General features: G+C 52.7%; 1 protein-coding gene and 2 long non-coding RNA genes across 5 annotated transcripts; 1 reads left to right on the top strand and 2 right to left on the bottom strand.

Annotated features, from left to right (window-relative positions):
- Positions 1–973: 973 nt before the first annotated feature.
- SIGLEC11 (sialic acid binding Ig like lectin 11) lies at positions 974–10,060 on the top strand. 3 transcript variants are annotated; one of them, XM_034987009.1, is made up of 9 exons: positions 974–1,709; positions 1,795–2,172; positions 2,365–2,649; positions 2,824–2,871; positions 6,557–6,778; positions 6,861–7,145; positions 7,366–7,462; positions 7,701–7,782; positions 9,265–10,060. In XM_034987009.1, the coding sequence occupies exons 1-9, from the start codon at positions 1,676–1,678 to the stop codon at positions 9,454–9,456; spliced, it is 1,623 nt and encodes a 540-aa protein (XP_034842900.1). In that variant the 5' UTR covers positions 974–1,675; the 3' UTR covers positions 9,457–10,060. The 3 variants fall into 3 exon arrangements, with proteins under 3 accessions (XP_034842900.1, XP_034842899.1, XP_034842901.1); XM_034987008.1 differs by having other exon boundaries at positions 975–1,709; positions 6,521–6,778; XM_034987010.1 differs by having other exon boundaries at positions 975–1,709; positions 1,795–1,857; positions 6,521–6,778.
- LOC117998368 lies at positions 1,853–3,199 on the bottom strand. Its single transcript, XR_004675970.1, has 3 exons — positions 3,112–3,199; positions 2,585–2,676; positions 1,853–1,933 (listed from the first exon to the last, which is right to left on the bottom strand). It is a non-coding gene; the product is annotated as an uncharacterized LOC117998368 (long non-coding RNA).
- LOC117998365 lies at positions 5,592–9,246 on the bottom strand. Its single transcript, XR_004675966.1, has 5 exons — positions 7,360–9,246; positions 7,015–7,154; positions 6,720–6,816; positions 6,532–6,627; positions 5,592–5,929 (listed from the first exon to the last, which is right to left on the bottom strand). It is a non-coding gene; the product is annotated as an uncharacterized LOC117998365 (long non-coding RNA).
- Positions 10,061–13,267: the final 3,207 nt, after the last annotated feature.

Genomic DNA, 13,267 nt, shown 5'->3' on the forward strand with positions numbered 1-13,267 from the left:
AACACAAGCAGGGGGAGTGGGAGAGGGAGAAGCAGGCCTCCCGGCCGAGCAGGGAGCCCGATGCGGGGCTCGATCCCAGGACCCTGGGACCATGACCTGAGCTGAAGGCAGACGCTTAACGACTGAGCCACCCAGTCACCCCAGGTGGCACCTTTTTTAAAAAAAAAAATATTTTATTTATTTATTTGAGAGAGAGAGAGACTGAGAGGAGGTAGGGGCAGAGGGAAAAGCAGACACCATGCTGAGCAGGGAGCCTGACATGGGGCTCGATCCCAGGACCCTGGGATCATGACCTGAGCTGAAGGCAGCCGCTTAACAGAGACACCCAAGTGCCTCAGTAGGCAGCAGTTTCAATAAGCAAAGGGAACTTAAATACAGGGCTTATCTTGGGCAGTAGCAAGACCAGTGGACCCTGCACCTGCCCTCCAGATCTTAAAGTTTATATACAGGGAGGCCTTAACTGAGCTCAGTCATCTACATACTGCAGGTGTTCTCAAGGCTGTGAGTCCTTCGAGCAGCATCTGGGAGCAGGAAAGGCACGCAGAACCCACATTCCAAGCACGGGGAGGGGGTGAGGAGCCTCAGTGGCCTGGGTCCCATCTTCTCGATGACCTTCCCCAACAGCTAGTTAATGTCCTGTCCTTCAGGCTTGACTGGGGGGTGGGCACTGTAGACCTTCACAGGTGTCTGGGGCTCCCAACTCTCAACTCAGCAAAGCTCAGACCCTCTCTGTGCCCAGGTAGGGCTTGGGGGTGGGAGTGGGCCTGAGAACCTGCCCTGGGGATGGGGGATGGGGGAGGTGGGGGATGCGGGAGGTGGAGGGTGGGGGAGGCGTGTGATCCAAGGATCCAATTTCCACCTCCGGTGCTCCTCATCCCATTAGACTTCAGTTACAAAACACAAATTCAAATCTAGGGGCGCTTGGGTGGCTCAGTCAGTCAAGCGTCCAATTCTTGATCTCAGGGTTGTAAGTTCAAGCCTTGCGTTCTTAAAAAAAAAAACAAAAACCTTAAAGAAGAAATAAAATGATTAAGGATTTCAAGGTGGCGACCTCAGAGAGCGTCCCACCCCAAGGGTGAGGCCCTTCTGAGTGCGGGGACCCTGTGTCCCTGCCGGCTTCTCACTGTGGAGCTGGGAGCTTGTGTGGACTGCAGACACAGCCCAAAAGCTGGCGGGGAAGCTGAGTGCCCTTGGGGAGCCAGAGGGCATTGGGTTTGGGGGGAGTCACATGAGGTGTGGTGCCTGAGGGCAGGAGTCAGGCGGGTCATGTTGTCCCCTGTGTCCCTAGTCCCTGTAGGGAGTAGATGTTTGCCTGGTGAATGAATGAATGAGGGAATGAATCCTGCCCCCAGCACCTCACCTGGAGCCCTTTCTCCCCTATTCCCCCTGAAAGCCCCGCTGCTCAGGCCGCCCTCATCTGAGGCCCAGGCCGGGCTCCTTCTCTGTGTAGGGCAAGCCCCGTGTCCTTTCTGCTCTGCTTCTTCCATTTGTGAAAGCAGAAGTGGGAAGAAGGGATTTGTCAGGACTTTGTGGTTCCCTTTCGGAGGTTCCGCTTCCATGGATGGTGACTACCCTCTTCTTCCCCCAAGAAGCTTCCTGTTGGAGTTTCCTTCTGGGACAGACAGGCGGGTCCAGAAGCCAGATGGTCTGAGGACAGGCCCCCGGGATCGTGGAGATGCTATTGCCACTGCTGTCCGTGCTGTTGGCCGGTGAGCGGGCCGAGGGCCGGGGGGGGGGGGGGGGGGCGGGCGGTGCTGGTGCGGATGCGGCTGCTGAGCCTGTGTGTCCCCGCAGGGTCCCTGCAGGAGGATCCAGGGTTCGAGCTCCGAGTGCAGGACTCAGTGACGGTGCAGGAGGGTCTGTGTGTCCACGTGCCCTGCTCCTTCTCCTTCCCCGGGGTGGGCGGGAGCAACTCTACACCCGCTTACGGCTCCTGGTACCAGATAAAGAATCCCAAAGTGGACGTTCTCATGGCCACAAACAACCCAGCCAGAAGAACAAAGAGGAAAAACAAATTTCCATTCCACCTTCCTGGAGACCCTGGGGCCGGCAACTGCTCCCTGAGCATCACGGATGCCCAGAGGGGCCACGGTGGAAACTATTATTTTCACCTGGACAGAGGTCTCACGAGACACACGTACAAGAGTAACAGGCTCACTGTGCATGTGAGAGGTAGGGAGGGTCCCCAAGAGTCAGTCACGGGGGCGGGGCATGTCCTCAAGGGCAGAAATGGACCCTCTGCTGCTCATCTTTAACGGGGAGAATGGAGCATGGTCTGTTCAACGTTGGGGTGAACCCAACCTGTTTCAGAGGCACACACGGGGGTCCCCTCTGGGGTCCGGCCCCCCCTTCTCTCCTCTCCAGCGCTGACACAGACCCCAGATATCCGGGTCAAGGAGCCCCTGGAGTCCGGCTGCCCCAGCCACCTGACATGCTCTGTGCCAGGGGCCTGTGATGGGTCGATGCCCCTCACCATCTCCTGGACAGGGACTGCCCTCAGAGCCCCGGGACTGGACTTGGAGGCCTCTAACTCCTCGGAGATCCTGCTCACACCCCGCCCGCAGGACCACGGCACCAACCTCACCTGTTGGGTGACCTTCCCCAGGGTTGGCGTGAGCACCCAAAGCACCATTATGCTCAACGTCTCCTGTGCGTGTAGGGCCTGGACTCGGGTGCCTGTGGGGTAGGGCGGGGGGGCTCAGAGGGGCTGCAGGGAGGACACAGGACTTGTCTGTGTCAATTCCCATTCCTGTGTCTCCTGGGGGTGGGTGGCGGGGAAGGGCCAGCTCCGACCCCATTCGTCAATGTGTCTCTCTGTCCCAGATGCCCCACAGAACCTGAGCATCGGCATCTCTCGAGGAAATTGCACAGGTAGGTCGGGAGGCCCCCCCGCTAAGGCTGGTTGGGAGCAGATCCCCCTGGAGAGCAGAGCCTGGAGCTCGAACCCAAGCCGGGAGCGCCAGGGTGACACACAGGGAGAGCAGAGTCAGGAGGCCCCCCCTTCACTGAGTGACAGATGATCTTTGCTTACTATTCATTATATGCAAAGACTATTTGTCACATGCATGCAAGTTACAAAGAATCACCATCGAATGAACACTTGGTACTCACCACCCAGGTTAAGAAATAGAACAGGGGCACCTGCCTGGCTTGGTCTGTGGTGCATGCGACTCTTGATCTTAGGGTCGAGTTTGAGCCCTGCGTTGGGCATAGAGCCTACTTAAAAAAAAAAAAAAAAATAGAACAGCGACTCCACCTTTCGAACACCCTAAATGCTCTTTCCCAATTTCAGCCCCTTCCATCTGGCCTCAGAGAAAGCCACTACACTGGATGCTGTGTTACCATCCTATTTTATTTTACTTTATTTTTGATGAAGGTATAATTGATGAACAAATTGTATATATTTATTTATTTTTTAAAGATCTTATTTATTTATTTGACAGAGACAGAGATAGCGAGAGCAGGAACACAAGCAGCGGGAGGGGGAGAGGGAGAAGCAGGCCTCCCCCCGAGGAGGGAGCCCAATGTGGGACTTGATCCCAGGACCCTGGGATCATGACCCGAGCCGAAGGCAGACGCTTAACGACTGAGCCACCCAGGCGCCCTAAGTTGTATATATTTAAAGTGTATAACGTGATGATTTCATGTATGTAGAGTCGATATACCTTTACACTGCTAAAGGATGCATACCATCCAGTTAATTAACACGTCCATGTATCTTCTATTTTCTCATAATTTTCCGAAATACGTGTCTGGCTTCTTCCACTCAGCATGACGTGATCAAGGTTCATCCCTGCCGTAGCACGGGTCAGCGGTTCACTCTTGTTAGGCTGATTATTTTTCCGTTGTATGGAGAGACCACCATCCATCCATCCATCCGTCTGTCCTCGGATGGACATTTGGGTTGTTTCCACCTTGGGGCTCCTGTCGACAGGGCCGCTCTGAACATTTCCCTACAAGGATCTATTTGACTCGCCGCTTCCAGATCTTTTGGATCTACTCCTAGGAGTGGATTTGCGGAGTCATGGCCCCCTATTCTGATGTGGCTCCACCTCATGTTCTTGCTTGTGGCTGTAATTTCTGCCTCTCCTTGTCTGTAGGTATCACGTTAGTTTCACATTCCACTCTTTTAAGATTTTTATTTATTTGACAGAGAGGGAGGGAGAGAGCGAGCGCGCACAAGCAGGGGGAGCAGCGGAGGGAGAGGAAGAAGCAGGCTCCCCAATGAGCAAGGAGCCCGATGTGGGGCTCGATCCCAGGACCCTGAGATCATGACCTGAGCCGAAGGCAGACGCTTAACCGACTGAGCCACCCAGGCGCCCCTCACATTCCACTCTTGATGGGCACTTGAGTTGTCCACAGATTTTAGTTTTCATGATGCTGCTTTGAACATTCCCCTCGTGAACAGAAGTGTTTCCCTAGGGCGCCTGGGTGGCTCAGTTGGTTAAGCGACTGCCTTCGGCTCAGGTCATGATCCTGGAGGCCCTGGATCGAGTCCCGCATCGGGCTCCCTGCTCAGCAGGGAGTCTGCTTCTTCCTCTGACCCTCCCCCCGTCTCATGTGCTCTCTCTCTCTCTCAAATAAATAAATAAATAAAATCTTTAAAAAAAAAAAAAAAGAAGTGTTTCCCTAGGCTGTACCTCACAAGTCCTGTTGAGCACAAAGTTTTCTCAGCGATCTTATGACAATGCAGATGTGACTCACACAGCCCGAGGGGCCTCTGGTTCTGCATTTTTTTTTTTTAAAGATTTTATTTATTTTTTGACAGTGAGAGAGAGAGCACAAGCATGGGGAGTGGGAGAGGGAGAAGCAGGCTCCCTGCTGAGCAGGGAGCCCGACGTGGGGCTCGATCCCAGGACTGCAGGATCATGACCTGAGCTGAAGGCAGTCGCTTAACCAACTGAGCCACCCAGGCGCCCCTGGTTCTGCATTTTTAACCAGCTCCTGGAGGGTGCCAGTGCTCTGAGGGATGGGACTGTACATTTTATGCCCAGGAGCAAAACTGTGGGGTCTCGGGGGTGTATATTTTCAAAGCTCCTAGATAAGGCTGTCACAGAATAGTTCTGGAAGGCCACATGAGAAACGGCAATCAATGTGGCTTTTGAGGAGAGGGATTTGTTGCCTAGGGAGTCAGCATGGAAAGGAGACTCTGCTCTGAACTTCCCTTCTTCCTCTGTGAATTTTATTATTTATTTATTTTTATTTTTTTATTTTTTTAAAGATTTTATTTATTTATTTGAGAGAGAGAATGAGAGAGAGCACATGAGAGGGGGGAGGGCCAGAAGGAGAAGCAGACTCCCTGCTGAGCAGGGAGCCCAATGCGGGACTCGATCCAGGGACTCCAGGATTATGACCTGAGCCGAAGGCAGTCGCTTAACCAACTGAGCCACCCAGGCGCCCTGTTTATTTTTTTTTTAAAGGTTTTACTTATTTATTTGACAGAGACACAGCGAGAGAGGGAACACAAGCAGGGGGAGTGGGAGAGGGAGAAGCAGGCTTCCTGCCGAGCAGGGAGCCTGATGCGGGGCTCGATCCCAGGACCCTGGGATCATGACCTGAGCCGAAGGCAGATGCTTAACGACTGAGCCACCCAGGCGCCCCTCCTGTGAATTTCAGAATGCACAATGTGGATGCCCTACTTACCCTGAGACAAGGGGGAAGGCGGAGGGAAGGAGGTGAAGAGGTAGAGGTCACGTCCTGAAGAGCCTTGAAGGGTTTGGTACTTGATTTTTGGATACTTGAGTGAGGGGTGTCCAGCATTTCAGAACAGAGAAGAAGTGTAGTTGAGAACGCTCACCTCGGGGTGCCTGGGTGGCTCAGTCGTTAAGCGTCTGCCTTCGGCTCAGGTCATGGTCCCAGGGTCCTGGGTTCGAGCCCCACATCTGGCTCCCCTTCTCCCTCTCCTGTTCCCCCTGCTTGTGCGTGCACTCTGTCAATAAATAAACAAAATCTTAAAAAAAAAAGAATGCTCACCTCAAAGAAGTCAGTGTCCATCAGTGGATGGATAAACACAACGGAGTCTGTCCATGCGACGAACATGATTCTGCATGAACAGGAGCGAAGCACCAGCAGGTGCCACAAGATGGGAGAACCTTGGAAATGTCACGCGACGCAAAAAGAGCCAGACACAAAAGCCCACGTGGCGCGTGATTCTATGTACAGGCGATGTCCAGAATAGACAAACCCATAGGGACATAAAGTAGGTTAGGGGTTGCCAGGGGCTCGGGGCTGGGGGGTTGGGAGGAAGGGGGGAGGCAGCTGGGGGGGTACAGGGTTGTTTTGGGGGGGTGATGAAAATGTTCTAAAATTGATTGTGGTGATGGTCACCCCACGACTCCCTGTAAGTGGTGTGTAAATGGAATTGTCTGGTATGTGAGTTATATCACCATAAAGGTGCTTGCAAGACTACTTGTGGAGATCCCTTCCCAACTTAGGGGAAATGGAGAGAGAAATAGGGTCAGGGCTTCAGAGCCTCCGGCCTGGACTCAGAGTGCGCGTTCTCTCCCCCCCCGCCCCCCAGAACTGACATACCCGGGGAATGGCTCGTCTCTTCCAGTCCTTGAAGGGGAATCTCTGCTCCTGGTCTGTGCTGCTGAGAGCAACCCTCCGGCCACACTGAGCTGGGTCCTGGGGGGACAGACTCTGAGCCCCTCCCAGCCCACAGACCCTGGGATCCTGGAGCTCCCTCAGATACAAATGGAGCATGAAGGAGACCTCACCTGCCAAGCTCAGAACTCCCTGGGCTCCCAGCACGTCTCCCTGCATCTCTCTGTGGTCTGTGAGTGTGGGGACCCCTGGGGGCAGGCTGCCCGGGGCCTGGGCAGGAGAGACACCGCTGACCCTTCGCCTCCCTCCCGCAGACCCCCCGCGGCTGCTCAGCCCCTCCTGCTCCTGGGAGGGCGAGGGGCTGCACTGCAGCTGTTCCTCCCGAGCCCAGCCGGCCCCCACCCTGCGCTGGCGGCTGGGGGAGGGGCTGCTGGAGGGGAACCACAGCAACGCCTCCTGGACCATCACCTCCAGCTCGGCGGGGCCCTGGGCCAACAGCTCCCTGAGCCTCAGCGGGCCGCTGGGCTCTGGCCTCAGACTCAGCTGCGAGGCCTGGAACGCCCACGGGAAACAGAGCATGGCTATCCTGGTGCTGCCAGGTCCGGGGGCTGTTGGGGGCCAAGGTGTAGGGGAAGGGAGTCTGGGTCCTAGAAAAGACGGTCTGGGGGTGGGTCCCCTCTCCCGGGCCTGCAGGGGAAGGGGTGAGAGAGAGGAAGGGTGTGGGGGCTGAAGAACTGAGAGCCCGAGTTCCTTGGGAAGAGGGGGCACCAGGGTCCTGGGGCTCGGAGGGAACTCACCCGAAACCCCACTCACCTGCAGGGAAGCCTGAGCTTGGGGGAGGATTCGTTCTGGGGGCTGTCGGGGGTGCTGGTGTTGCCGGCCTGCTCAGTCTCTTTCCCTGCCTCATCTTTTTCATGTGAGTGTTGCCCCTGGGAGAAAGGGTGTGTGGGGGGCAGAAGGGGTCCGAGTCCTGGGGTCCCGGGCAGCCCCAGCCAGAGGGGCCTGGGTGGTGCCCAGGCCCTGAGAATTGGGGATCCCAGCCATGCCCATTCTCACGAGTTGACAGGCTCTGTACGTCCCCTCCCGTCAGCCTCTTAAGCGGGGGATGGTAGTGAGTCCGCTGGGCGGCTGACAGGTCCTGGCCTCCCCGTCAGGGTGAAGATCTGCAGGAAGCAGGCACTGGAGCCGGCAGCTCGTGGGAAGGATGTCGCCTGCACGCTAGGTCCCCTCTCCCGGGTGAGTGATGAGTCCTCTGTCCGTCAGGATGTCATCTGGCCACCACCCGGGGATGGCCACGGCCACACCCCTCTAGATGACTTAGATGGTCGTTATGTCCCAGACAGACTTTTGTTCCCAGGCCAGTGACCTGGGAGTCACTCTCCCCTCTGCTCTCTGACATCTTGCAGAGCTAAAGACAATTCACGTCTGTCCATCTTCCTGTGTTCACCTGGACCCTCCTTCGCCTCCTCATCCCTCCCTGGACCCCAGACCCATTTTCTCCTCCTTCCTCTCTCTCCTCCCCGACACAGGATGCTAGATGGATCACCCCAAAATGACAAAGTTCAGGGGCCCCCCAAGACACTCTCAGGTTCAACAGCTCACCGGAAGGACTCACAGAACTCACTGGGATCTGTTATGCTCGTGGTTAGTTTATTACAGGGAAAGGACACAGATTACAGCAGCCAAGGGGAGAGCCACCTGCAAGAACCTTCCAGGTCTCTCTCCCAGTGGAGTCCCATAGACAGTGCTGATTCTTCCCAGCACCGGTGTGTGATAAGAGGCGGGGGGCGGTGGTATTGCCACCAGAGAAGCTCACCCCAGCCTTGTGTCCTGTGTCTATTGGGGGTCGGTCATGTGGGTATGGAGCACCTGTATGTCTGACCTTTGTTACGTGGTCTCCAGCCCCTCTAGAGGTCAAGCTGATACTGTGTGGCCCAAGGCCCCAGGTGAACAGAGACATTCCCATCAGACAGGACCTTCCATTGGCTTAGAGGTCCCCTCTCAGTGCTGGGGCGAAGGGTCAAACCTTTCTTTGGGCATGATGAGTCATTTACTGCACAGTATCTTTTGCTTTTAGGGGTTCATGGTATCATTTTGTGATTGTGTTTGCCTGAGCTTCTGATTCTGAAATGCTGAGTGATCCCTGAGGGCAGTTCAGTTCTGAGCAAATCCCTGTCCTTCTCACACCACCCACCCCATTCCTGAGTGTCCTATCACAATTTGCTATTAGATAGTAATATAATTGACTACTACCATAATGTCAGCTTCCCCCAGTGCGAACTAGCTGGAGGTAATGGATGATGTCTGCTTTGTTCCCCACCGAAGAGCCAGGGCCTGGCACGGGTCAGCTGTTCCAGAAAGTGGCAGACACTGGGGCCAGACAGACCTGGGTGTTAATCTTGGCCCTAGCAACAACTCAGCGTGTGATTTTGGGACATTTACTCAGCCTCAGTTTCTCCGCCAATAAATGGGGATAATCGTGTCTCCCTAATGGCTTGTTGTGAGGAATCTAGGAGCCTGGCAATTGATTACCAAGGGCCAGGCATTATTAGTCTCAAATACTTATTGAATGAATGAATGAATGAATGGGGGCGCAGCCAACGTTTGCAGAATAGATGAAAGACTAAGTGCTCAGTTTCCAGGTCTGCTTGTGGATCCTCTTTGCTATCTGCCAGCTCCCATTACCCTAATTGGACCCCCTTCTTCGCTTCCACTCAGGGTTGCCAGACTGAGTATCCGTCAGGCACCCCCCCACCCTGCCTGCCCCCAGCCGTGGCCGCTCCCACCTTGGAGGAGGACCAGGAGCTCCATTACGCCTCCCTCACCTTCCACGAGCTGAGGCCCTGGAAGCCTCAGGACCCTGAGGGCCTCAGCACCACCAAGTATTCAGAGATCAAGATCTGCAAGTGATGACCCCAGACTCCAGCGAGCTCCCGCGACCTCTGGGTAGAGAGCCCAGGGCTTCTCAGGAAGGGAGACATCGGGGGACAATTCCTGAGAGAATAGTTTGCCATGGAAATGAGTTACCAACCAGTGAGTGGGCATTCCACTGGTGTGGTGATGGGCAGAACGGGGCTCAAATTTCAGCCCGGCACCAATTACAAGCCCGAGTCCCAGCAAGTCACTTGACTTCTCAGTCTCCCCCTCTGTGAAGTGGACGCAATAAACCTAACTCACTGGGCTGTTGTGGGGCGTCAAGATGGCAATGAACATGAAGGTCCAACAAGGGTGCAGGTGCAGAGAGCACCTTGCCCGAGCTCACGCCTCTTCCCAGGGCAGCCCACCTGGTGTCAGGGTCTGCTCTGGCCCCTGCCTCTGCAGGGATGGTCTAGCTCCAGAGGCCCCACCCCACCCCCACCCCCCAGGATCCCTGACCCCCGGGGTGCTTCCTCAGGAACACTCTGAGCCTGCTTCCTGGGAACCCAACTTGTGTATTTTCACCACACAGAAAATCATCCACGGCTTTTCTGAAAGAAACGACAGGTTATCTAAATTATATACCTCTTTCTTTATATGTCCCGGATGTTTTCGTTCTCCTCAACAGGGTCTTCTTTTTGTAGAATTGGCTTATAAAATTCCTTGCAGTTATGGTCTGCGTCCATTAACACTGCAATATCGTGTTAACCTTAAAATAAAAACCGCCAGCTCCTTTACCAGCGAAAATGGATCTATTGGGTGAATAAACGAGAGCTGTGCACCGCAAAGAGCGTTGACCTCCAAACCGTAGGCAAGTCTGAGGGACAAAGCAGAACCACGCATTTATGGAGAAAAGGGGCAAATGGGGAAGGCTGTTATAAACTAAAAGTCCATTGGAGTAAACTGGGAGTTGGAAGTATTCTGGCTTCTCATTGGTTGAGCTGTTGGGGGGGAGGGGTGGGACTAAGAAAAGCCAGTCTTCCTCCCCCTGATAGTAGAGTAGTAGCCTCGTGGTGCAAGGTCAAGCCCGTGCAAGGTCAAGTCTGTCTCTTCCGGTTGGGTCTGCAATTGGCTATGCGTGGTAGGGCATTAGAGCGCTCCCTGCCGAACCCACCCGCTTCATTTCAGCGCGGGTTTCTTTCTTTTTTTTTTAAATATATTTATTTGCGAGAGAGAATGAGAGACAGAGAGCACGAGAGGGAGGAGGGTCAGAGGGAGAAGCAGACCCCCCGCCGAGCAGGGAGCCCGATGCGGGACTGGATCCAGGGACTCCAGGATCATGACCTGAGCCGAAGGCAGTTGCTCAACCAACTGAGCCACCCAGGCGCCCAGCGCGGCTTTCCTGTTAATTAATTTTCACTGTAGTTTTTGCAGTGATCACATCCAATTTATTCCCTTTTTCCTTTGAATGTCCGTTTACTTTTTTTTTCTTAGCATCAGGACCCAATATAGTGTCAAGGGGCGCCTGGCTGGGTTAGTTGGTGGAGTGAGTGACTCTTGAACTCGGGTTTGTGGGTTCGAGCCCCACATTGGGTGTACAGATTACTTAAAAATAAAAATCTTTAAACAAAATTTCAGTGTGCCAAATTCCATCTTTTACGGCACGATTCGCTTTGCCCTTCTTCAGGGTTATGCTGCATCTCCTGATCAACATTACTTTTTAAAAGTGGTGTCTACTGACCAAATAGAAGCGTTGTTCTCACTTCTTATTCCCTTCTTCAACACTGTACAGGATCATTCCATTTGTTCCCATGCTGGTATTTAGTGACGTTCATGTAAAAGAATAAAATTCTTCAGGGATTAAAACCGTTTTGGAAAGGTCATCATGGAAAGGCTGCAGTAACTATCCACTTCAAATCAGAAATTCTCTTTCTGTTCTAAGTATAGCCTTGATAGGGGCGCCTTGGTGGCTCAGTCGGTTAAGCGTCTGCCTTCAGCTCAGGTCATGATCTCGGGGTCCTGGGTTGGAGCCCCTCATCGGGCTCTCTGCTGAGCAAGGAGTCTGCTTCTCCCTCTCCTTCTGTGCTCACTCGTGCTCTCTCTCTCAAATAAAAAAATAAAATCTTAAAAAAAAAAAAGAATAGCCTTGATCCATAGAGATAAAATTTTCATCAATTCTTTAACATATTCAAGAAGTTTTTGTTTTGTTTTGTTTTTTAAGATTGACTGACTTTGAGAGAGAGAATGAGCGGGAGGGGCAGAGGGAGAAGGAGAGAATCTTAAGCAGACTCCATACCGAGATCACAACTTGAGCCGAAACCAAGAGTGGGATGCTTAACACAGAGCACTTAACACTGTTTTCTGTTCTTTCAATTTGCAAAATTCTATTGCTAAACAGATACTGGAAATTAAAAGTAAAAAAAATAAAATAGGCTTCCCAACGTGGATTATTTTATTTCAGTTTTTAAAGATTTTATTTTTATTTTTAAAAAAGATTTTATTTTAAAATAATCTCTACATCCAGCAAGAGGCTTGAGCTCACAGCCCCGAGATCAAGAGTCACACGCTCCACCACCTGAGCCAGCCAGGCGTCCCCATGGCTTATTTTAAACGTCAAGAATTTGGGTGGCTTTTCTTCAGAATGAAAATATAATTTCAGCACTTCAAATAAACAAACGGAGGATTTTCTCAACTTTATTTTTTTTTAAGGTTTTTTTATTTTATTTATTTGAGAGAGAGAAAATGAGAGACAGAGAGCATGAGAGGGAGGAGGGTCAGAGGGAGAAGCAGGCTACTCGCTGAGCAGGGAGCCCGATGCGGGACTCGATCCCGGGACTCCAGGATCACGACCTGAGCAGAAGGCAGTCGCTTAACCGACTGAGCCACCCAGGCGCCTCAACTTTATTTGTTAAAGAGTGCCACTGGGGGGTTTTGAATGAGAGAGAATTGAAAAATTCTGCAAATACAAACAAATCGCCACAATCCTTTGATCCCTCAGTTGCAACAGCACAAGGGGTAAGAAAACAGTTGCCCGACACTTCAGTGTCAGTAGAAGAGCCCACGAGGCTGTTTGAGCAGCATTGTGTAGAAAGGCAGGGCAGCCAATGCCTCCCACAGAATCCTGCTTTGAATAAATATTGTCTACATCTCCCACAAACAGCCAGCAAAATTTATATTTGTAGTATCTCCCATCAAAAGCAGTAAAATTCTTCCTGTTTACTGCCAACTCATTGTGAAAAATAGGACAACAGGGCGCCTGGGTGGCTCAGTTGGTTAAGCGACTGCCTTCGGCTCAGGTCATGATCCTGGAGTCCCGGGATCGAGTCCCGCATCAGGCTCCCTGCTCGGCGGGGAGTCTGCTTCTCCCTCTGACCCTCCCCCTCTCATGTGCTCTCTCTCTCTCTCATTCTCTCTGTCTCAAATAAATAAATAAAATCTTAAAAAAATAAAAAATAAAAAAATAAAAAAAATAGGACAACAGTCCCAACATGGAGGTGCTTATGCTAAGCCCCATGTCCCCAAATCCGGGCATACAGTTTCGGCTCTCTCAGATGCGGAATCTGAGTCACTCAGGAATCGCCCTGATCGGCACCAGTCAGGTACTCTGCCTGACAGACCCCTGAAGGAAAGCAACCTTGCAACAAGCAACCTGTTTTTTGGCCTCCTACAACTTCCTTGCTCCCGCCCCCTTCGGCCCATAGAAGTCTTTCACTTCGTCCAGCTCCCTGGAACACCTATTTGCTCCATTGGATGCTGCCCAATTCATGAATCATGGACTAGAGCCAATAAGATCTTTAAATTTTGCTTGGTGGAGTTTTGTTTTTTTAACCTCAGTAAGGGAGTCTCCGTGAACATTTGCTATTGT

The sequence above is a fragment of the Mirounga leonina genome, unplaced genomic scaffold (assembly GCF_011800145.1).
Source record: "Mirounga leonina isolate KUSES-001 unplaced genomic scaffold, KU_Mleo_1.0 Mir_376, whole genome shotgun sequence".
Classification (NCBI taxonomy): Eukaryota; Metazoa; Chordata; class Mammalia; order Carnivora; family Phocidae; genus Mirounga; species Mirounga leonina.

Excerpts from the sequence above, each read along its gene's own strand:
- SIGLEC11 (XM_034987008.1), top strand. The coding sequence starts at position 1,676 with ATGCTATTGCCACTGCTGTCCGTGCTGTTGGCCG. Across the intron at positions 2,872-6,520 it reads CTCTCGAGGAAATTGCACAG|AACTGACATACCCGGGGAAT; the intron begins GTAGGTCGGGAG and ends CCCGCCCCCCAG. Across the intron at positions 7,463-7,700 it reads CCCTGCCTCATCTTTTTCAT|GGTGAAGATCTGCAGGAAGC; the intron begins GTGAGTGTTGCC and ends CCTCCCCGTCAG.